The following is a 25,084-nucleotide window of genomic DNA, read 5'->3' on the forward strand; positions in this document are numbered from 1 at the left end:
GAGACAGAGTGAGCAGGGAGGGGCAGAGAGAGAAGGAGAGAGAGAGAGAATTCCAAGCAGGTTCTGCTCTGGCAGCATGGGGCCTGACGTGGGCCTCAGACCCACAAACTGTGAGATCATGACCTGAGCCGAAACCAGAGTTAGACGCTTAAGCAACTGAGCCACCCAGGCGGCCCTATTATTCTTACTTGTTAATGTAAGTCTTGTAGATAGGTTAATGTTCATCCAGATTGAGTACCACAGACTGGATGATTTCCTTGCGATCTCCATGATGTTAGTCCTTACTGTACACATCCAAACTGCTGAGCGTGTTAATGGATGTGTGTGGTTAACCTTGGTTGACTTTTATACAGGTGTTTCTTTTCAAAGTGTTGAAATAATTAGTAATATATATACAAGATTGTTGCATACATTTTAAATTACAGTAGTTTAATATCCCAGGTCTGACCTCCACTTGGGAATAGCTCTTACTTAAGGGAAAGGAAGTTGTGGATCGGTTTGGGTAAGTGAAATCTATAGCTGGTTAGCTTATCACATAAATGTGAATGTACAGAAATATAAATTATTGATCATAAAGTAATATCAAATACATTAATATTGTACTTTTCCTCTTTATTAGCAGTTGAATATTATTATTTTTGCCTTCCAGACAAATTATGAAAACAGAATATATAGCCTGAAAGTAGAATGTGGACCTAAATACCCAGAAGCTCCTCCATCAGTTAGATTTGTAACCAAAATTAATATGAATGGAATTAATAATTCCAGTGGAATGGTAAGTTAAAATAGTCATTTTATTTTTATAAAATAATATATAGTCAGAAGAAAGTTAAAATATAAAACAGACCTTTGTTTAGTTGGAAGTCTAAAAGAAATATATCTTGTTTTTCTCTTATAAATCAATCTGTCCTTAAAAAACCTTTATGTACCAGCCTAGATAGATGTGATGACAACAGTTCTCTCAGGGTTTATTAATTGCTTCAGTAGTCATATTTAAGTTGAATCCTTATTTGGTAAAAAGATAACATTCTCTTTGTTATTTTTCTTTAAGGTTAAGGTACATTTGGTGAGATTAAAAAAATGAATATTCATGAAGGGGAGGCTTTGAGGAACAAGTGTGTCTGTATTAGAACAAATAGTCATGGTTGAGCATTGTTGTGTGTTTAAAGCAAATAAACCAAAATGACATGCTCTACTTGGAAGTTAGAAGGCTGAATTTCCATTATGATTAGGTTGTTAGGGCTCATGTTAAGACTTCTAAATCTAGACTATTGATATGCCATGTTGAGAGTACACTCACATGCAAAATACATGTTAGGAAGTGTAATAACACAATAATAATAAAATGAACATCATCCATCTTAGGAAATAGAATGTTATCAATATCCTTAACTTCTTGTGTGCTCCTTCTCATCCTATTCCTGTATTCCTTTTCCTCGCTAGTAGTTATTAACGTCTTAAAAATATTCTTTTATGTACTTTTTTTTTTTAAATTTTACCCAATGTATCATGTGTGTATACCTAGCCTCCCTCCCTCTTTCCTTCCTATTTACCTATTTATATACCTGCCTTACCTATCATCTATTAAAAACTATGAGTTTATACCAACACAGTATTCCATCACAGTAGGATTTATTCCATATTTCATCTGTTTCACATTTGTAATTCCCTCTGGTAACAAATTGAACCCTGGACACACAGAACTAGCCCTCTAGCCCCCAACTCAGTCTAGTATGCAGACCCACAGCTAGGCCCCACAACAGCAAGTCCTTCCCTGCTGGATGTGCTAGAAGAAAGCATGACCCTGACAGGAAGAAGGTGGACAGGTCATTGGAAGTCTCAGCTCTGAATCTGCTGGTCACTTACAAATCTCCCTACCTGATGCATGCCACCTAAAAGCTGGGTTCTGAGAGTCCTTCCTGTCAGTCTGTCAGTCTTTGTAATTTATTGGGACTATTTAGTCCCTTTACATTTAATATAATGCTGATATGTTTAGGTTTAATAAATCATTTTATTTTATGGTTTCTCATTTTCCATGTGGTTTTTGTTTCTTTTCTGCTTTTGAAACGGTTCTCAAAATTTTTCATTCTATTTTTGTTTTTTCAGTGGTTATTCTAGAAATTATAGTGTGTATACTTAAGTATTTCTATGGTAAATATTAAGAGATGTGATAGAAGCAGGATTATAAAACATTTTGAACATACAGAAGGATATTGTTTAGGGAATTTCTTTTTTTTAAATTTCTTTTTTATTTTTAAAAATTTACATCCAAATTAGTTAGCATATAGTGCAACAATGATTCCTTAATGCCCCTTACCCATTTAGCCCATCCCCCCTCCCACAACCCCTCCAGTAATCCTCAATTTGTTTCCATATTTATGAATCTCATCTGTTTTGTCCCCCTCCCTGTTTTTATATTATTTTTGTTTCCCTTCCCTTATGTTCATCTGTTTTGTCTCTTAAAGTCCTCATCTGAGTGAAGTCATATGATTTTTGTCTTTCTCTGACTAATTTCACTTAGCATAATACCCTCCAGTTCCATCCACATAGTTGCAAATGGCAAGATTTCCTTCTTTTTGATTGCTGAGTAATACTCCATTGTATATATAGACCACATCTTCTTTATCCATTCATCCATCGAGGGACATTTGGGCTCTTTCCATACTTTGGGTATTGTTGATAGTGCTGCTATAAACATTGGGGTGCATGTATCCCAGAAGGATCTTTCTAAAATACAAATTGTGTTATGTCACTTCTGTGCTTTAAGATCCTTTAACAACTTCAACCACAATGTGCATGCTTTTTGCCATGGTTCATTGGGACTCACAGGGTCCACACTGCCCTGCATGCCTTTCATTTTGCCTCAGGATCAGTGCACTGTTCTTCCTGTCTGGACATCTCCCCCACTCTGGCTAATCCTTACAGATCCTTCCCTTTTCTGTGTAAAAGTCACTTTCTTCGAAAAGTCTTTTCTTGAATTCTGTCCCTTTTTTTACTCTGATAATCTTTTCCTTTGTAGCAGTTTCTATAAATTTATTACTACTTTTCTCTTTGTTTTCATTTTTGGTGTTTTTAAAAGAAGTATTTTTGATACGTAGACAAATTTTAGAAAAGTGATATAACCAACATCGTCCATTTTCCCTTGTCACATCTTAGCATTTTGGTCTTGTTTGTAATAGCCTTTTTTAGAAGAAAGACTACATTATAAGTAGTTAACTCTGTGTACCTTTCCCCAGTTTCCCCTTCTACTTTCCTCCGAAGTAATCTCATCTTGAATTTGATGTTTATCATTTCCATGCATGATTGTTATGCTTTAACTATGCACGTGTGTGTATACCTCTATATTGTATTACTTTTGTGTGGAATCACGTCAGTGATTTTTGAGTTTCATCCGTGTTGAGTCATTTAAATTAGATTGTTCCTTTTAATACTCTGTTTTTCACTTGCTGGGCATTTACGCCATTTTCAGTTTTCACTGAAAAGATTGCTACGATGGACATTCTTATATAAGTATTCTTCTACCCTAGGGCAGTGTTTCTTAAGACTTGGGTGTTTAATGGTTGGTTTGTTGGTATCCAATATGTTGTAGATCAGTACTTGTGTAAAATACAATAAAAATTACTAAGAAAATGAAATAAAAAAGAAAATACAGTAAAACCTTGGATTGTGAGTAACTTGTTCTGCAAGTGTTCTGCAAGACGAACAAATGTTTCTAATAAATCATAACCTGATAAATGATTGATGTCTTGCAATACGAGTATTATGTGACATTGAACATCATATGATCACCACTGAGCCATGGTTCTTTTCTCTCTTTCTCTTCTCTCTCTCTCTCTCTCTCTCTCTCTCACTCACTCACTCTCACTCTCTCTCTCTGCGGGATTGTGGGTGATCATCTCCCATGCTCAGATGCTTGGTCTCAGGCCGCGGTGTTTGGCAGAAATCAGTGATTTTTCAGAATGTTGGAAGGTGCCCACAATTGGCACTAGTGTCTTTTTGTCACTTTAGCACCTGTGGACAGTCCTTTGCTTTTCCAGACAAGAGTAAGCTTAGGAATGCGTTGCTTCATTCTAGGTCAGGCTGCCTGCAGATACAGACCCTTTCCTCTGCTGCCTTTTTGCCAGTTACATTAAATACAGTAAATGATAAGAGTTTATTAATACTGTACTATAGTCAACATCAGTTAGTGATAGTGAAAGTTGTCCTACACAGTAACCCTCCTCTCTTGTCTCCCTCACATCAGCCATGAAGGTTTTCAAAGGTAAGTGCAGGTTAATTTATTTTCATTTATATTTTGTATTTTCTTTATTATTTCATATTATATTGGTGTAATCATTTTTATGTGAATATTTTTAGATTGTGGAATGAATCATCTGAGTTTCCATTATTTCTTATGGGAACTTTGCTTTGATATACAATTGCTTTGGATTACAAGCATGTTTCTGGAACGATTTAGGCTCAAAAGCCAAGGTTTTACTGTATAAGCTCAGGTTTTTTAAACAAGAATTTCTCTGTCAGCTTACCATAGAAATCTTGAAACACATTTCTATGTCTGTCTTGTGGTGGACCAGTAAAAAATTAGCTCAAGGCATGGCGTCATTCCATGGAATGTACTCTGTTCCATGGAACATAGCACTGCTCCAGGACATCCACCTAGAAGTGGAATGTGTGCTGAAGTGTAGGGCTTGCCTTCAACTTGATTGAAAATTGCCAGCTACTCTTCACAGAATTTTATCTGCATCTGTCCTGCTAGCTGTGTGTAACAGTATCCTGTGATCGTACATTCTCACCAATGCTTCATATGGCCAACCTGGGATGGGGATTTGAAAAGAAAAAGAAATAATGATTTTAATTATTAGAGCATAGGTTGTGTATAGAAGGTTAGAAATAGGGTGACTACACTGGACATCAGTTTTTCTCTTGATGGATATTTAAGAATTTAAAATACTACTTTCATAACTAGTAAATAGATGCCCAGAACCTCACACTGACCATTGGTCATGTGCCAGAATAATTTTATATCATTTTGAGGTTAAGTACCTGATGAATTTTGAGTGTTGCTTTAGTAATTTTGGTTTATATTTATGTAATACAACAAGGTAAAATTATTCCTTACGGGTGGTTAGCACAGGAAAGCACAAATTGTAGTGCTTTATGCTGTGAAGTCTCAAGTTTTGGAAGTTATTGTATATTATAGAATGATAAGATGCAGATTTGTTCTGACATGATATTTTCCCATGTTCTTTTCTTCCTCCTCTCTCTTCTTCATCTTCTTTTCCCCATTGTGTGTGTGTGTGTGTGTGTGTGTGTGTGTGTGTGTACGTACCCTGTTGGTATTTCACAGGAGTTGCAATCGCTTATGCTTATTTAACTATCATGTAACTTTACAGCTAGAAGTGTTTGTTTCTGCTTTGGAAAAAGCTTGGTATTCTCTCCACTTGAAAACTCTTATTTGCTAGTGGAGTCTATTTAAAACAGGCTAAGGGGCTTGCTACTGCTGAAGTTAAATCATTAGAGGAAGCCCTTTAAGTACATCTTAATGTTATAACATTCTTCTTATTGCTTCAGTTACTTGTAAGAGAATTATTTAAAAATTATTTTTGTCTTCTATTTTAAGCAGTTTATTGTGATATAATTTGCATACCATACAGTTCATTCAAAGTGTATATAATTAAGTGGTGTTTTAGTTTTCATTGGGTTGTGGACCCATTACCACAGTCGAGTTTTAGAATATTTTTGTCCCTCTCAAAGGAAACCCCCTACCCATTGGTTGTCACTTCCTATTCCACCGTCCCATACCCTAAACAACCATTAATCTTCCTGTCTTTATAGATTTGCCTATTCTGGACTTTTCATATAAATGAAATCATAATATGTGTTTTTTGGCAACTAGCTTCTTTCACTTAACATGTTTTCAAGGTTCATCCATATTATAGCATGTATCAGTACTTTATAACTTTTTATAACTTTTATAACATTTTATTGCTGAATAATAATTCCATTATATAAATCTGTCTATACATTTTGTTAATCCATTCATCACCTGATAGACATTTGGGTTTTTCTACTTTTGGCTGTCATGAATAATGCTGCAGCAAAAATTTGTGTACAAGGTTGTATGGTTAAAACTTTCATTTCTATTGGATGTATACCTAGGATTGTAATTGCTGGGTCATATGGTGGCTCTGTGTTTAACTTTTTGAGGTATGGCCAGACTGTGTTTCTTTCTTTTTTAAAAAGTTAATTAATTAATTTTTAAATTTACATCCAAATTAGCATATAGTGCAACAATGATTTCAAGGAGCAGATTCCTTAATGCCCCTTATGCATTTAGCCCATCCCCTTCCCACAACCCCTCCAGCCACCCTGTGTTTGTTCTCTATATTTAAGAGTCTCCTATGTTTTATCCCCCTCCCTATTCTTATATTTTTGCTTCCCTTCCCTTATGTTCATCTGTTTTCTATCTTAAATTTCTTCATATGAGTGAAGTCATATGATACTTGTCTTTCTCTGACTAATTGCGCTTAGCATAATACCCTCTAGTTCCATCCATGTAGTTGCAGATAGCAAGATTTCATTCTTTTTGATTGCTGAATAATACTCCATTGTATGTATGTGTGTATATATACATACATACATACATACATATATACACACACACACACACACACACACACGTACACCCCCCCCCCCCCACACACACCCCACATCTTCTTTATCCATTCATCTGTTAATGGACATTTGGGCTCTTTCCATACTTTGGGTATTGTTGATAGTGCTGCTATGTATACATTTGGGTGCATGTGCCCCTTCGAAACAGTATACCTGTATCCCTTGGATAAATAACTAGTACTGCAATTGCTGGGTTGTAGGGTAGTTCTTTTTTTTTTTAAATTTTTTTTTTTAACGTTTATTTATTTTTGAGAGACAGAGCATGCGCGGGGAAGAGATAGGGAGACACCGAATCCGAAGCAGGCTCCAGGCTCCAAGCCGTCAGCACAGAGCCTGACGCGGGGCTCGAACTCACGAACCGTGAGATCATGACCCGAGCCGAAGTCGGACGCTCAACCGACCGAGCCACCCAGGCGCCCCAGGGTAGTTCTATTTTTAATTTTTGGAAGAACCTCCATACTGTTTTCCAGAGTGGCTGCACCAGTTTGCGTTGCTACCAGCAGTGCAAAAGACATCCTCTTTCTCCATCCTCGCCAGCATCTGTTGTTGCCTGAGTTGTTAATGTTAGCCATTCTGATTGGTGTGAGGTGATATCTCATTATGGTTTTGATTTGTATTTCCCTGATGATGAGTGATGTTGAACATTTTTTCATGTGTTGGTTGGCCATCTGGATATCTTTGGAGAATGCCTATTCGTGTCTTTTGCCCATTTCTTCACTGGGTTGTTTTCTGGGTATTGAGTTTGATAAAGTTCTTTACAGATTTTGGATACTAACCTTTTATCTGATATGTCATTTGCAAATATCTTCTCCCATTCCATTGGATGCCTTTTAGACGTGTTGCCTCTGGAACTATGTTGAGTAAGAAGTTGCTGCGGCCAAGGTCAGAGAGGTTTTTGCCTGCTTTCTCCTTGAGGATTTTGATGGCTTCCTGTCTTATGTTTAGGTCCTTCATCCATTTTGACTTTTTGTGTATGGTATAAGAAAGTGGTCCAGGTTCATTTTTCTTCATGTTGCTGGCCAGTTTGCTAAGCACCATTTGCTGAAGAGACTTTATTCCATTGGATATTTGTTCCTGCTTTGTCAGAGATTAGTTGGCCATACGTTTGTTGGCCCATTTCTGAGTTTTCTCTTATGTTCCATTGATCTGAGTATCTGTTTTTGTGCCAGAACCATACTGTCTTGATGATTACAGCTTTGTAATACATTGTGAAGCCCAGGATTGTGATGCCTCCAGCTTCGGTTTTCTTTTTCAAGATTGCTTTGGCTATTTGGGTTTTTTTTCTGGTTCCATACAAGTTTTAGGATTGTTTGTTCTAGCTCTGTGAAGAATGCTGGTATTATTTGATAGGGATTGAATTGAATATGTAGATTGCTTTGGGTAGTATTAACATTTTACATATATTTGTTCTTCCAATCCAGGAGCGTGGAATATTTTTCCTTTTTTCGTGTCTTCTTCAGTTTGTTTCATAAGCTTTCTATAATTTTCAGTGTATAGAGTTTTCACCTCTTTGGTTAGATTTATTCCTATGTATTTTATGGTTTTGGTGCAATTGTAAATGGGATCGAATCCATGATTTCCCTTTCCGTTGCTTCATTTTTGATGTATAGGAATGCCATCGATTTCTGTGCATTGATTTTATATCCTGTGATGTTGCTGAATTCATGGATCAGTTGTAGCAGTTTTTTGGTGGAATCTTTTGGGTTTTCCATATAGAGTATCATGTCATCTGTGAAGAGTGAAAGTTTGACCTCCTCCTGGCTGATTTGGATGTCTTTTATTCCTTTGTGTTGTCTGATTGCTGAGGCTAAGACTTTGGATACTATGTTGAATAACATTGGTGAGAGTGGACATCCCCGTCTTGTTCCTGACCTTAGGGGGAAAGCTCTCAGTTTTTCCCCATTGAGGATGACATTAGCACTGGGTCTTTCATATATGGCTTTTATGATCTCGAGGAATGATCCTTCTCTCCGTACTTCCTTAAGGGTTTTTATCAAGAAAGGATGCTGTATTTTGTTAAATGCTTTCTCTGCGTTTATTGAGAGGTTTATGTGTTCTTATCCTTTCTTTTATTAATATGATGTATCACATTGATTGATTTGCAGATACTGAGCCAGCTCTGAATCCCAGCTATAAATCCCACTTGGTCGAGGTGAATAATTTTTTTTAATGTATTGGTGGATACCGTTGGCTAGTATCTTGTTGAGGTCTTCGGTTTTGGAATCAAGGTACTGCTGGCTTCATAGAATGAGTTTGGAAGTTTTCCTTTTTTTTTTTTTTCTGAAACAGCTTTAAATGAATAGGTGTTTACTCTTCTTTAAATGTTTGGTAGAATTCCCCTGGTAGCCAGTCGCCCCTGAATCTTGCTTTTTGGGGAGATTGATTACTAATTCAATTTCTTTACTGGTTATGGGTCTGTTCAGATTTTCTATTTCTTCCTGTTTTAGTTTTGGTAGTTTATATGTTTTTATGAATTTGTCTATTTCTTCCTGATTGCCTATTTATTTGCATATAATTGCTCATAATCTCTTACTGTTTATGTTTCTGCCATGTTCGTTGTGATCTCTCCTCTTTCAATCTTGTTTTTATTTATTTGGGTCCTTTCCTTTTTCTTTTTGATCAGACTCACCCAGGGTTTATCAATTTTGTTAATTCTTTCAAAGAACCAGCTTCTGGTTTCACTGATCTGTTATACTGTTTTTTTGTGTCAATAGCATTGCTTTCTTCTCTAATCTTTATTATTTCCTGTCTTCTGCTGGTTTTGGGTTTTATTTGCTGTTCTTTTTCCAGCTCTTTACGGTATAGGGTTAGGTTGTATATCTGAGACCTTTGTTCCTTCTTTAGGAAAGCCTGGATTGCTATATACTTATCTCTTATGACCGCCTTTGCTGTGTCCCAGAGGTTTTGGGCTGTGTTGTTATCATTTTCGTTGGCTTCCATGTGCTTTTTAATTTCCTCTTTAACTTTTTGGTTAACTTCATTCTTTAGTAGGATGGTCTTTAGTCTTCAAGTATTTGTTATCTTTCCAAATTTTTTTTGTGGTTGATACCAAGTTTCATAGTGTTGTGGTCTGAAAATACGCACAGTATGATCTTGATCTTTTTGTAATTGTTGAAGGCCGATTTATGTCCCAGTATGATCTATTTTGTAGAATGTTCCATGTGCAATGGAGAAGAATGTATTTTCTGCTGCTTTAGGATGAAATGTTCTGTATAAATCTGTTAAGTCCATCTGGTCCAGTGTGTCATTTAAAGCCATTGTTTCAATGTTCATTTTCTGTTTAGATGATCTGCCCATTGCTGTATGTGGGGTGTTGATGTCTCCTACTATTATGGTATTATTATCAATGAGTTTGTGTTTGTGACTAATTAATTTATATATTTGAGTGCCTCCATGTTTGGAGCATAAATGTTTATAATTGTTAGATCTTCTTGGTGGATAGATGCCTTAATTATCATATAATGCTCTTCATCCCTTGTTATAGTCTTTATTTTAAAATCTAGATTGTCTGAAATAAGTATAGAGACTCTGATTTTCTTCTGGCGACCATTAGCATGATAGATGCTTCTCCATCCCCTTGTTTTCAGTCTAAAGGTGTCATAGGTCTAAAATGCGTCGCTTGTCTCTCTCTCTCTCTCAATAATAAATAAATAATAAATAATAAATTAAAAAAATAAAATAAAATGGGTCTCTTGTAAACCACATATAGATGGATCTTATTTTTTTATCCATTCTGTTACCCTATGTGTTTTGATTGGAGTGTTTAGTCAATTGGTGTTTAGAGTGAGTACTGAAAGATACGAATTTATTGCCATTATGTTGCCTGTAGAATTGGAATTTCTGGTGGTGTGTTCTGGTCCTTTCTAGTCTTTGTTGCTTTTGGTCTTTTGGGTTTTTTTCTTTTTCTTTTTCTCTTTTTCATCTTTTCACCCCTCAGAGAGTCCTCCTTAAAATTTTCGCAGGGCTGGTTTAGTTGTCATGAGCTCCTTTAATTTTTGTTTGGGAAACTTTTAATCTCTACTTCTATTTTGAATGACAGTCTTGCTGTATAAAGAATTCTTGGCTGCATTTTTTTCCGATTCAGCACATTGAATATATCCTGTCACTCCTTTCTGCCCTGCCATGTTTCTGTGGATAGGTCTGCTGCAAGCCTGATCTGTCTTGCCTTGTAGGTTATGAACTCTTTTTCCCTTGCTGTTTTCATGATTTTTTCCTTGCCTATTTTGTGAATTTGACTATGATTGTTGATGGTCCGTTTTTATTGGATCTAATGGGAGTTCTCTGTGCTTCCTGGATTTTCATGTCTGTATCTTTCCCTGGGTTAGGAAAGTTTTCTGCTATGATTTGGTTACAAAACCCATCTACCCTTTTCTCTCTGTCTTCATCTTCTGGGGTCCCTATGATTCTGATGTTAGTCCTTTGTAATGAGTGAGTTCTCTTAATTCTTATATCATGCTCTTTTGCCTTAGTCTCCCTCTTTTTTTCTGCTTCACTATGCTCTGTAAGTTTGTCCTTTATCGCTTATTCACTGCTCTGCCTCATCCATCCTTGCTGCCGTGGTATCCATTCAAGATTGCAGCTCAGTTGCAACATTTTAATTTCATCCTGACTAGGTTTTATTTCTTTTATCTCCACAGAAACGGATTCTAATCTGTTTTCAACCCCAGGTAGTATTCTTATTATCATGATTCTAAATTCTGAGTCAGACGTCTTGCTTGTATCTGTGTTGATTACATCCCTGGCGATCATTTTCCTGTTCTTTCTTTTGGGGTGAATTCCTTCATTTTGTCCTTTTGAAGAAAGAAAAGGAATTAATAAAGTAAAAAAAAAAATTAAAACAACACAAAAAAATCAAATAAATGATGCTAGATCCTAGACGTGTTTTGTTCTGGTTGTTGAAAGAAATTTGATAGATTAGAGGAAAAAGGGAAAGATAAGAAAAGGGAAAAGAAAAAAGGAAAACGTTTGAAAATTTGAAAAAATGAATACAATAAAATAGAATAAAATGAAATGATGGAAGTAAATAGATTGTAAAGATTTTACAGAACAGTAAAAAATACAGTGGATAGAAATTAAAGAAAAATATTTTAATAAAAATGGAAAATACAAGTAAATTTTTTCTCTCTCTATGCCCAAGAATAAGAAAAGGAAAAAAAAAATTGAATGATGACCCAGTGAACAGAATCAAATATGATTGAAATTACATCTAGTTTCCCCAAAAGTTAAACTGTGAAGCACTTTATAGTGTGTAAGCCAAGCAGATGGAGGGACTTGTGGTCCTCAAGAGCGAGGTTGTCCCAGTTGGGTGGGGCTTAGTGTAACAGCTCCATTTTCCACTAGGTGGCACTGCTTAGCTCACTGCATTGATTTTTGTGGCGTGTATAGGCATGTATGTGCCTGCATGGGACGGACAAAAATGGTGTCACCTAGCTACCCATGCTCTAGTATCAGAGCTCTGTGGTCTCCCCGACTGGCAATCAAGCACCCCTCCTTTGTTTCTTGCTTCCATCCACTCTTTGCTTTTACACTGTCTGTGACAAAGCTTTCAGGCTGCCAGGTGGCACCTTCCTCCTGAGTTGTATCTCAGGTGCGTCTGTGTTTCCCAACCCTTCACTTCTGAGAGACTGTAGCTTTTACCTGTTCTGACTCTCTAGGGGAGGGTCTCATGGAGATGTGGCTGGGTGCCAGCCCGCCCCCAGGAATGTTCGCAAGACTGTGTTGCTGCCGATGCCCAGAGACTGTGGCGGCGCGCCAGTCCACCCCAGAAGTAGTATGATTGTGTAGCAGCAGCGTTTCAGGGATTATGGCAAATCACAACACACATCTGGTGCCAGGCTTCACCCTTAACATCGTCGCTCCAACACCAGTGAATGTGGCTGTTCTTCAGGGTCTGCTGGGACCTTTGCCTGTGGCGGGTTGGAGGTGGGGGGCACACTGCCTCCACCAAATGCCCTCCCAGCAGGGGAAATGTCTCCCTCCATGTGGCCCGAGGACCCCGAGGACCCCGAGGACCTTGCTTTCTGTTCCCAGGGATTTGCCTTTCCCACCAGAGCACTGCCAGGTATCAATCTGTGGAATTTCAGACTCTACACCACCCCCCCTGTTTATAGTGTCTTAATGGAATTTAAACTCTCTTCTTTCTCCTTTCTTCCTTTTTTGTTCAGTCCCTGTGGCTGTTTCCATTCTTCCTTTTTCTCCCCAGCTGCTTTGCTGGGGGAGGAGTGCTTTTCCTGTACTCTCTCCCCTGTCTCCTTCCTCTCTTTGCAAGCAAAAACAGCTCTCTGCCCTCCACGGCTTGTCTCTCTCCCAGTTCACCTCTCTGTGCCATGTTCCTGCCGAGTTCTGTCGTTCAGGTTGTGCAGATTGTTGTGTTAATCCTCAAATCAGTTTTCTAGGTGTTTAGTGTTGATCTGCCTGCATTTCAGGGACGAGAGATTTAAAAAAACCTTCCATGCTGTTCCTGTTCCGCCATGTTGGCCCTTCTCCCAGACTGGTTTTCAAAATGGACATAACATTTTGCATTCTTTCCAACAGTGTGTGTGGGTTTCAACTTTTCCACATCCTTGTCAACACCTGTTACTGTGTCTTTTTGATTATAGCCATCCAAAGTGGGCATGGAGTGGTATTTCATTGTGGTTTTGATTTGCAATTCCTGGATTAAGCTAATGATGTTGAGCATCTTTTCACATATTTATTGGTAATTTGCGTATCTTCTTTGGAGAAATGTCTATTCAGGGCCTTTTTTTTTTTTCCTTTTTAATTAAAGTGGTTTAAAACAACAAAGATTAATTATCTCATAGTTTCTGTGGGCTAAGAATGTAGGTACAGCTTTGCTGTGTCCTATGGCTCAGGGACTCTCCCAGGGTTGCAATCAAGATGTCAGCCTGTGCCATGGTCTCATGTGAAGATCAACTAAGGAAGCATCCAGTTTAACCTCACTTATGTGGTTGTTGGCAGGATTCATTTCTTTTTGGGTTTTTGTACTGAGGGCCTCAGTTTCTTGCATACTGTTTCCCAGACACCACCCTCAGTTCCTTGCCAGGGTGGAACAGAGCAGTTTGGAACATGGCAGCTGACTTCTGTCTGTGAAGCAAGTGAGTGAAAGCAAGAAAGAGCAAGGTGAAATCACTGTATTTTTGTAACTTAATATCGGAAATAAACATCCCAACATTCTCTTCATGAAACAAGTCATAAAGTCTGGTCCACCATACTCAAAGGAAAGGATTATATAGGACATGAATATTGGGAATTGGAAGATTTTTGGCAGTTTGGGTTGACATAACAAAAATACCATAGACTGGGTGGTTTCAATAACAAATTTATTTCTCACAGTTCTGGAGGCCGAGAAACCTGAGATCAGTATGTCAGCAAGGTTGGGTTCATGAAGGTGAGGACCTTCATGCTGAATTGTAGATGACTAACATCTTACTGTCCCTTTCTTGAAGGAGAGAGCAAGCTCTAGTTTTTCTCTTCTTAAAAAGGACACTAATCCCATCATGGAGCTCTACCCTTATGATGTCATCTAAACCTAATTACTTCCCAAAGATCTCAGCTTCTAATATCATCCCTATGGTCTTAGAGTTTCAACGTATGAATTTGGGGAGAACACAGTTTGTAACAGCTGTCTGCCACAAATATGCTTTTGTTCACATTTTAATTGAGAGATATTTGGCCTTTTATTACTGAGTTGTATGAGTTCTTTATATACAGAATGAGAGCCCCTTATGAAATATATGATTTGTAAGTATTTTCTCTCATTCTGTGGATTGTCTATGCTTCCTTGATGGTTATGTTTTGCAATTCAGAATTTTAAGTTTTGATGTAGCCAATTTATCTTTTTGTTGAATGTGTTTATGGCAGTAGATATTAAAGAAACCATTACCAAATCCAATGTAATGAAGATTTACTCCTGTTTTCTTCTAAGAGGTTTTTTTTTTTTTTTTTTTTTAAATAGGTTTAGCTCTTAATTTATGTGTATGAGTTCATTTTTGTGTGTGATGTGAGTTAAGGGCTCAACTTCATTCATTTGCTTGTCGATATCTATTTGTCCCAACACCATTTATTGAGGAGGCTGTCCTTTTCCCATTGTATATGTATTCCTGGCACTCTTGTCAAAAGATTACTTGACTTTTCTGCTCTCCATTGTATTCCATTGATGTGATGTTCATCCTTATGTAAGTAAGCACCACCCTTTTTGATAACTGCCTTGGTAGTAAGTTTTAACATTGGAAAAACTTTGTTATTTTTTTTGTTTTAGCTATTCTGGGTTCCTTACATTTCCACATGAATTTTAGAATAATCTTGTTCATTTCTACAAAAACACAAAACAAACAAACAAAAAAAACTCATGTAGTTGAAATTTTGATAGGGCCTTTATTAAATCTGTAGACTACATTAAAGAGTATTGTCATCTTAACAATATTAGGTCTTCTGATCCATGTATGGGGGATGTCTTTCCATTTATTTAGGTCTTTGATTTTTTTTAACAGTAAATTATAGTTTTCGTTATATGAGTCTTATGCTTCTTTTGTTAAATTTATACCTATGTATTTTATTCTTACCCAATTATAAATGGCATCGTTGTCTTAGTTTTATTTCCAGATTGTTTATTGCAAGTATACATACATGGGTTTTTTTAAAATTAATTGATTTATTTTTTATTTTAAGAAGAGAGAGACTGGGGGAGAGGGGCTGAGGGAGAATCTCAAGCAGGTTCCAGACTCAGCATGGAGCTGGTGTGGGCTTGATCCCTTGACCCTGAGATCATGATCTGAGCCTAAATCAGGAGTTGGACACTCAACCGATTGAGTCACCCAGGTGCCCCTACAAACATGGTTTTATAAATTGATCATGTATCCTGTAGCTTTGCTGTATTTGTTTATTAGCTCTACTAGTTTCTTTAATGGATACCTTAGGATTTTCTGTATACAAGATCATATCATCTTGTATGACATGACATCATGTCATCATGACAAGATTAGTCATTCTTTTCAATCTGATGTCTCATTTCATTTTCTTGCTTGATTGCCTGGCTGAAACCTCCAGTACAATGTTGAGTAGCAGTGATGATTAAATATGTTAACTAGAGGTTTTTAGAGATGCCCTTTATGAAGTTGAGGAAGTTCCCTTCTGTTCCTGGTTTGTTGAGTGTTTTTTATCAGAAAAGTTGTTGGATTTTTATCAGATGCTTTCTTATGCTTATTGAAATAATTATGATTTTTGTTCTCTATTCTGTTAATATCGTATATTATGTTGACTGGCTTTTTAAAATCCTGAGCCAACTTACAGTTCTGGGATAAATCCTACTTTGTAATCTTTATTATGTGTTGCTCAAGGTCAGCCACAGGTGAGAGCATATCAATTCTTCTGTTGAGCCTTTGTACAATTCTGTACATGTGTGGTCTTCTAGATTCACAGGCATATGTTGGAACTTTTCAAAGCCCCTGTGGACATCTCATTTCCCAATTATTCCTCTGAAATATTTTGAACACCTTCCTGTTTGACCTGTTATTGTCTCCCCAGGCAGCAGAGATGTTAAAACAATTGACACTGGGGGCGCCTGGGTGGCGCAGTCGGTTAAGCGTCCGACTTCAGCCAGGTCACGATCTCGCGGTCCGTGAGTTCGAGCCCCGCGTCAGGCTCTGGGCTGATGGCTCGCAGCCTGGAGCCTGTTTCCGATTCTGTGTCTCCCTCTCTCTCTGCCCCTCCCCCGTTCATGCTCTGTCTCTCTCTGTCCCAAAAATAAATAAAAAAAAAAACAAAAAAACAAAAAAACAAAAAAAAAACCAAAACAATTGACACTGATTATTTTTGAAAAATGCCTGGGGTAGGTGTGGATGTGGGTGGGAGGAGGAATATGCAGTACTCAGTGGGTGACTTTTGAGGTCAGATAAAGAAAAAACCCTGAGGGGCCCCTGGGCGGCTCAGTCAGTTAAGCATCCGACTCTTGGTTTCGGCTCAGGTCGTGATCTCATGGTCTCCTGAGTTCAAGCCCCATGTCAGGCTCTCTGCTGACAGCATGGAGCCCATTTGGGATTCATATCCCCTGTCTCTCTGCCCCTCTCCCACTCATGCTGTCTCTGTTTCTCTCAAAATAAATAAATAAACTTAAAAAAAAAGACAAAAACAAAAACAAACATGCCTGTGAGTGGGGTTTTCCGGGGAATGGCCAGCCAGGTCATGTGATGTCAGTTACCTGGGAATTAGGCTTTGAAGTTGCTCCAGCCCCATTCTGTCAGGCTTCTACAGTGGAAGGCTAATTTAGTATAGTACAGAGAAGACATTGATAAGAAAAATCCAAAAGCAGAGATCAGTTTAACAGCTCTTTTCTAAATTCCAGTGGAGATAATTACCCAGATTCTGGGTAGTGGCATTGGAAATGGAGAGGAACCTTCAGACGTTGTCTCATTAAGAAGGATTTGGCAACTGTGTTTACGGTGTAGTTATTTAATGTAACATTTGTTTATGTCTGTTGTCCAAAGTTCACTACATGTTTAGTGTAAGATATAAAAAAGCATACACACAAAAAAGACAAATTTTTAGGAAATACCTGTTACAAAAGGATTATTTTTCCTGTGTTATGAACTTGTAGTGTCATAGTGTTTCTTTTGTGAAAGTAGAGCCAGGCTATGAATTTTAACAGCACTTCTTATTGAAGTATGTACAGTAAGTCGGTGCCAGAGTACTTTAAATTTTGTAGTTAATTTTGCTCTTTTCCCCCCATTTCAGGTGGATGCACGGAGCATACCAGTGTTAGCAAAATGGCAAAACTCATATAGCATTAAAGTTGTACTTCAAGAGCTAAGACGTCTAATGATGTCCAAAGAAAATATGAAGCTTCCACAGCCACCAGAAGGACAAACATACAACAATTAATTTTAGTGGATCTCAAACTTGTCTTAAATCAACAGCCTTCTACTCATGTTAATGTCTTGATTAAATATCACAATGCAAAATACCCACACATTAAGTAAAAGAATTCCAGCTGGTAAACATGACCTGGACATTTGTAAGAATATATTTAATATATGTACACCATTATGTTTTCAGCTTACAGGAGGAAAAATGCAGCACCATTTTTTTTCTCTTGTTAAGGCACTGTCATTTAAGCATAAACCTGGAGTACTCAAAATAGAATTCAGGTTTACAAGATGAAAGCATGGAGAGAAGAGTCAGATGCTGTGGAAGCATGTGTGTTTCTGAAAAGTAAAAAAATCTCAAGAAGGAAAAACAGAAATGGCATGCTTTATCCATCTTGCTTAGCGAAAGAGCTTCAAGTTGAAATTGTCTAAAGTAGCAGGTACAATGAATCTTGTCACAGATTGTGTTAATTTTTGAAGCGGTGTGGGTGCTGACTACTAGTAGTATCAAAAATATGTTCAGGATTGTTTTGATACCTGTATTTATGATAAAAAAATGTCGTGGGGGAGGCCGATGAGTATCTGTTAAAAGCCGTTCCTGTGTGTTACATGTAACAGACATGGTAAATATTTGTTTACAGTCTTTGTTTGACAAACCATGCATTTAAGTGAAATCAACAAAAAAAGGAAATAGGTGTATGGATATGTGATTTTGAGATTAAAGTTAGTCTTAAAATGTAAATAAAATGTGGAACGTGTCCTCAGAAACCGTGCCATTTCTATTATATTGATGTGGTATATGTACAGTACCTTGCTGAGGTAGCAAAAATTGGAATTATTGTAGCTATTCATCTATAAACACCTTTTATTATTACTCTATTTTGTATACTTCTTGTGAATTGGAATTTGCAGAGTATCTCAGAGAACAAATTACCGAATTAGTTTAATTTCTTCTTTGGAGAAGGAGGAATCCTGGGTATTAATTATATTTTGAATTTGAGTTTACCAGAAATATTATTTAAAAATGTTTGAATTCTAGCAATTCTTATAGAATTATAGACTACAGATGATCCAAGTACACATTCCATTTTTAATTCTTTAGTTTTCTGTGACATGTCTTCCCCTAGTGCTTTTAATACTTACTAATTGGGATTAATTGTATCCAGTTTCACTTAATCTCCACTTTGGCAGACGCTAATTTTGACCTGAAAGTTCATTTGTGTTCGGCCTTTACCGAAATAGGCTTTAGGTCACTTTTTCATTTCAAAGCACTGGGTATACTACTTTGTTAAAAATACTCCCTTCTTATGAATTCACTGCAGAAAATAGAAAGGTGGTCAGGTAGCAAGGACGAATTTCTCAAAGGTGTCCTGACATGTTTTTATCAGTTCATTCAAAGTTAAAGATCTGGGCTACTTTTTCTTGATCAATAATACATAAAAGTCAGTGACAGTTTGTCTAAAGTTACTAATTTCAACATGGCTATTCTTTTTCATTATCAAAAGAGGTTTAAAATGCTTTCAAATGACAGATAGAAAATATATACACACAAATTAGTGCATGTCTAATTTATTAAAGTAGCTTTGAAATGAATTCTTACCTTGGAATACATTCTTAAAAATTTTAAATGGTTGAAGATGAACTTGAATTACAGTGGCATCATGTGCAAGACCATTGGCAATGGTCTGAATCAGTTTAACTCCTTTTCCACTTTGAGAATGTGTCTTGTCACACATGGGGGCTAATAATCATTTGAATGCTGTTAAATAATTTATATAGTGGTGGGCTGAGAGTCTGAGTACTTGGTCACTTGTCCTTTTCCCTTTTCCCATATCCACTATTGTGAAGGGTTTCTTCTCTCAAGTATATGTTGTGTGAGTCAGCCCTAGAATGTTTATTTCCTCTGTTTTGTCTTTGGGACTGTGGATCTCTGCAGAAATCTGCATGCCAATTAGCCAGTTCCCAAAGCAGAACCCATTTTGCATGTCACAATCAAGATATACATGGCAATCTAAGACACACTGGTTGATTATGGAAGGAGCTAATGTAGAGCTGCTCTTAATTACAGTAACATTTCTAAGGCTGCATTTTTGAAGCAATTTTTCCTTTGTTTTCTAAAGTGGCTAAGGTTGTAGGAATGTATGGTATTAAATGAACTGTAAAATTGCCTTTGAAACTTGTTTAAAAGGCTAGCAGTTGTGACCCTAGGGGGATGATCATATATTAATAAAGATTACAAAAATAAAATTCTTGTCCTGTTAGGTCAGTGTTATGCTTTAATGGTTTTAATTACTAGTTTTCAGAATTGCTGATTGTAACATTTTACTAATATTTCAAAGTAATGGCATTTATTAGGGGTTTTCAGAATTTTCACACAAACATTTGTAAGGATAGTCAGTAGTATTTGAGTCTTCTGGGTGTAATACATAAGAAATTTATAATTTCAGATTATCCTTTTAAAAGAATTTATCACTTCAGTTTGAGTGCTTGGAGAGTATATTAGTTTCACTACATATGGTTAATTAGTCTGGTAACTTAATGCCAATTCATTGATTTAAATATTTCCCACTGAAAAATATTATTGATAAATATATGTAAAATTAATATTGTATTGAATTTCGAGGAGGCAGATGGAAACTATTAGCACATTATCCTTAATAGATTTGGTGTGTATGGCTTTGGGTGGTTCTGGTAGGTGCATCATGGAATTACTTTGGTCAGAACAATGTTAACGTTTTTAGTGAGCACATGACTATGTTCTTACGTGCATTTTAAAGACTATAGGTACTAATGATAAAGTCATGAATAATGGGATTTGGGAGGTATTTAAGGTTATTTTTCCCCTGATTTCTTTTTAGAAGTATATTTTTTAGACGTGTAGAATCATAGTATCATATTATTGCTGGGGAGGATCTGAAAGGCACTGATTTTACTTTTCTGATAACTATCAATATAATTTTCCAGTACCAACTTGATTGATTTTTGGTTATTTTCACAAAAAGTTTCCAATTTTCACAATTCTGGACAGTATATGTATTTTGAATATAAAATAGAAACATAAAAAGGAATGGATGCAGTGTATTACAGAATTGGTAAGAGCATTAGCTGTTAATTCCCACCCAGTACCTTGTTTACTAAAAAGCAGGAAATGTATGGAAATAAAGTATCTTTTATGCTAAAGTTATAGTATGTCTTATAGAAGTTACAAAGAGTGGATGGAAATCTTACCATAGTTCACACTGAAAATGTTATTTTAAAATTATAGTGGAGCATTGAAAATAAAAGATACACCATGAGCATTTTCTGAAGAGAAAATTTTGAAGGTATTTGATGATACAGAAAGTGACGTCAGAACCATCGTTTTGTGAAATAAGGGAGTTTTGGAAACTCCTGGGGTGAGTACATGATTAAAAAATAATAATTGGATAGGAAGAGGTTGCCATGGTGTTTACATCCTTAGTAGGATATTCTCACCAAAAAAAAAAAAAAAAAAAAAAAAAATTCCTAAGGGTCTGTTTCATCTCATTTTACATGTAGTCTGTAAGAACAACCCACAAGTTTTTTTGGCCAGTTCATTTAGGAAATCAATGATGAAAGCCAGATGGATCTCACTTTCTTAACTTAGATTTCAGTAATCATTTTTCTGTGAAGTGAGTAACTGACCAAATACCATGTAAGGTTTGTGCAGCGATCCATCTGCCAAAAGTAGACTTCTGTGAATTACTTTGTCTTGTCCTTGTTCGATAATTAGCTACGTAAGTGTATCTAGAAGTTTTGGCAGCCAAGAAATTCTGCAAAAGTGAAGTTAATATTCTGCCCCCAAAGGAAGGCTAACAGTCGACACTAAGAATCCCAATAGTAATGAGAAACCTGTGGTCAGTAAAGAGGCAAATTATTGAGTTGAGAGTAAACGCTTTTAGTTGTTCAGTGCAGTAGTTGAGTAATTTTTAAAAATATTTTTTTCAAAAATTATAAGGAATCACTATTAACACTTGAGTGTATATTTTTCATGCCATATAACTAATTGCCTTGTTTTAAAACATTAGATAACAAGGTAATCTGGAAAATTTGCAATGTAATGTGAAGTGAGGTTTTAACAGGATATCCTCATATTGTAGTAAAATTAGTTACAATCAACAAGTATGGTAATTATAAATGCTTTATTACAGGGTGGTATTTTGCAGCCTTTGTGGTTTAGCAGCCTTTACTTTAATAGAGGAACGAAAGTAGATTTTCTTCACAGTTGATAACTGACAAAGACAAATGTATCGTTTTACTCCTTTTCAAGCCAAGTAAGTAATAATGATTGTCAGATGTCCAGATTATATCTGTTATCATAAATTATCTTTCTATTGCTATAATTTAAAAAATCTAGATAAAGTGGGCAATAGACTTCTTCAATAATTGCAATACTCAAGTGAAAATAATTGAGTACACAAGAAAAGTAAAATACTTAGTTTCCTGGGTTTCTTAGTCTTTAGTAATGTATGGACTTCTTTAAGGAGAAAAATAATACTTGTGGACTCAGCATTGTTTTGAATTATTTTTGTTAAAACATTGTTTAATGCATAAAACTGTACTAATGCAAATGTTGTATATGCTCTTGGGCCTTTATAAAATTATAAAGTAAATTGCATACAACTACAGAGTAATTAAAATGTAAAATAATTTAGAATTGAGGATGTTTTATTTAATCTGCTTGAAATGTATATATTGGTGTTATCTCTTGCCTTTTTCTGTCCTTTTTTCTTTTCTGTTTTCTTCTTTCTTCCATGTCTATACTGTGGTGTGCTGCTCGACCTCAAATTTTCTTGCCTTTTTTTCTCTTGCCAGATTGCCACAGAAACATCCTTGCTATGTGATCTGACCTTCATTTGATGTAAATACAGTTCTGTATTAAGTCTATTCTTTTCTATTAGCCAGACAGTTTGAAAAGAACTAAAACTCCTGAGTGTACTTTGAGACCCACAGTTGTCTTAAACCTTTGATTATGAAGTATTAGAGTGATATTCACTTTGCTGTCAGTGTGGTCCTGCATAGGAAGGAAAATTATTTATGATCGGTGATGATAGATAACTTGATATACTGATAACGTTTTAATTTAGGGTAACACATTTTAATCAAGGTGTCTTCAGGCTAAATGGTGCGATCCCCAAGCTCAGTTGTAAGGGGTGCTGAATGTGTTTATTGGTTTAGAATATAGACTGCAGTTAAAAGAGGCCCCTCCCTTTCTGTTTTGACTACTCTACCATCATTCTCTGGGGAATCTTCCTTTTCACAGTCTATGGTCACGTTTGTTCTTCTTGTGACCAATTTTGTTCTGTCTTGTTGACTGGGTGTTTCCTTTCAGCTCCTTTAGGCACTTTCAGTTTTCCCCATCATCTTGGTTGTGATCCCTTCCATCTTCTTCCTTTGACGTCAAAACTAACCATGAATTTGAAGAATACTCTTGGGAGATTGCTTCACCAGCTTGAACCACTTGTTATGGCCTCCTTCCTACCACGTGCCCTTTGTTTATCACCTCTGTTAATGTTTGTAATCCTGTTTCCTTCACCTGAATCCTCTCCTGACTTCTTTACCACTCTGATTTGTAGGTCTTTTTCTCAACCTATCACTGTTGTCCTCCTTTGTCCTCATGTGTTGAGGTTTTTGGCTTTACTTCTGAGGCTTGATGTCCAAGCATCCAAATATGGTGGTCATGATCATCACAATAATAAATGTGTAAAGTTATTTATAAATCTATTCTAATAATTAAATTATTTGAGTTTTAAATGACATACCTCCAAAGTATATTTTTTGAAACTAAAAATAAAGAATTGGATGTTTTCTTATTTGAGATAGTTAAGATCATTAAAAATACCACCTTTTGAAAACAAATGAATTGGGCTGCAAAGAAATGTTAGAATTATTTATTTGGATTACAAATTGTTGGAATCATGACTGCCAGAAATGAGGTAACTTTTTATATGATGAAAACTTAATATTGAGTTCTGTTTACCAAACACATTAGGGAAGTTACTTTCAAGACTTCCCTGTGTTAAGTCCTTGTGAAATGCTACTTACTAAGTACATGGATACAGATGATAATATTGAGGTGATACATACATTTAAATTATGGTCAACTGTTGGTTTTTGAGTGAATGATCACATCTGCATGGAGAGAGCCTAAGTGCCCATTAGCAATAAGGTTCTAAGGGGAACAGAATAGTAATATTGATAACAAAGAACAGTAGAGAGGAAGCTAGTACAAGTCCTGGGGCAAATACCATTTTGCCATATGCCCTATGACTTTGGGCCAGTCGGCCTCTTTAACCGCCTTCAGTTTCTTCTGTAAAGTCCATGTTTACCCAGAGTTGTGGTTTCATGAAATAATATGAATGTTTTAATTACAGTCTGATATAGAGTGATCAATAAATGCTAGCTAGAATTTAATAATGTCATTAATCTAAGAGCATTAAATCTTAAATGATGTTAAAATATGCATTTGCATCAAGTCTCTACTATGTAGAGTGTGGGCTGATTTTTCAAGATGTTATATGAGGTTATGTAGACTTCACTTAACCTGCTTGTGCATTCTGGACGAGTTTATTTTTAATTTTATTTTAGTTTAGTTATTTTGAGAGAGACAGAGACAGGGCGAGTGGGGGAAGGGGCAGAGAGAGAGGGAGAGAGAGAGAATGCCAAGCAGGCTCCATGCTGCCAGTGCAGAGACCGACTCGGGGCTTGAACGCATGAAACTGCTAGATCATAACCTCAGCTGAAACCAAGAGTCAGGCATGCCTGGCACCCCTAACACTTCCCTCTTCTGCATTTGGGTGTAGTAGGCCTGGTGGATCCACCTCTGGACGGGCACAGTTGCTTCGGCCCCAGCAACAGGTCTCCATGATGACATCCATTGGAAAGAGGTAAACTTACCTGTAGCTCAAAAGAAAGCTTGCATAACTTGGGCTGAAAGCCCCACTATTTCGACTGCATTCCAGTAGAAAATGTCATATATGCAACCTACCATAAAACCTATGTATGTGCTAAGGAATGGGATTAAAGGAAAAGGAAACTATATTTCGAATTTACCTCTTCTACTAATCATCTTCACTTGTGAATATAATCACAGTGAAGTCCCTTGAGTTGTGGACTCCACCTACGCCCTGCAGAAAAGTCTACTTGTAGTAAATGTCATTATGTGGTGTGTTGAAGCAAATCTCAAGAGTAGGGCTTTCCTCTTACTAAACCTTGCCTTCTGCAGTTGTATATAATGTAATCCTGGAAAGGTTAGAACCTTAGTAAATGATTATTCAATTGGTTTTTATCAAGCAAAGTTAAAATGTGGGTTAATATTTGCTCCTAATTCCCCTGCTAGGTGTTAAAAGACTGGCTTTTAATACTGGCTTTACCAGTAACAGTTGTCTGATTTTGATCAGTTGATTTTATTTGGTTAGTTATATTCATTAATTCAACAGAAGTGTATTAGGTTCCTACAGTCCACCCGGCATGTATACAGTGGTGAGTGTCACACAGTGTCTTATGGTTACAATCTACTAGGGCTTAGCGATTGG

At 36.5% G+C, this 25,084-nt stretch overlaps 1 protein-coding gene across 2 annotated transcripts in view; it reads left to right on the forward strand.

Moving 5' to 3' along the window:
- The window catches only part of UBE2V2 (ubiquitin conjugating enzyme E2 V2), a 63,128-nt gene extending 40,956 nt beyond the window's left edge, over positions 1 to 22,172 (forward strand). Inside the window, exons 3-4 of one of the 2 annotated variants that reach the window (XM_058698630.1) lie at positions 650 to 775; positions 17,401 to 22,172. In XM_058698630.1, coding sequence (XP_058554613.1) covers positions 650 to 775; positions 17,401 to 17,547 — 273 coding nt within the window. In that variant the 3' untranslated portion in view covers positions 17,548 to 22,172. Of the gene's footprint in view, positions 1 to 649; positions 776 to 17,400 lie in introns of those variants that run through there. The other variant, XR_009253325.1, reaches the window with a different exon arrangement.
- Positions 22,173 to 25,084: the final 2,912 nt, after the last annotated feature.

This window comes from Neofelis nebulosa, chromosome 14 (assembly GCF_028018385.1).
Source record: "Neofelis nebulosa isolate mNeoNeb1 chromosome 14, mNeoNeb1.pri, whole genome shotgun sequence".
In the NCBI taxonomy this organism is placed as follows: Eukaryota; Metazoa; Chordata; class Mammalia; order Carnivora; family Felidae; genus Neofelis; species Neofelis nebulosa.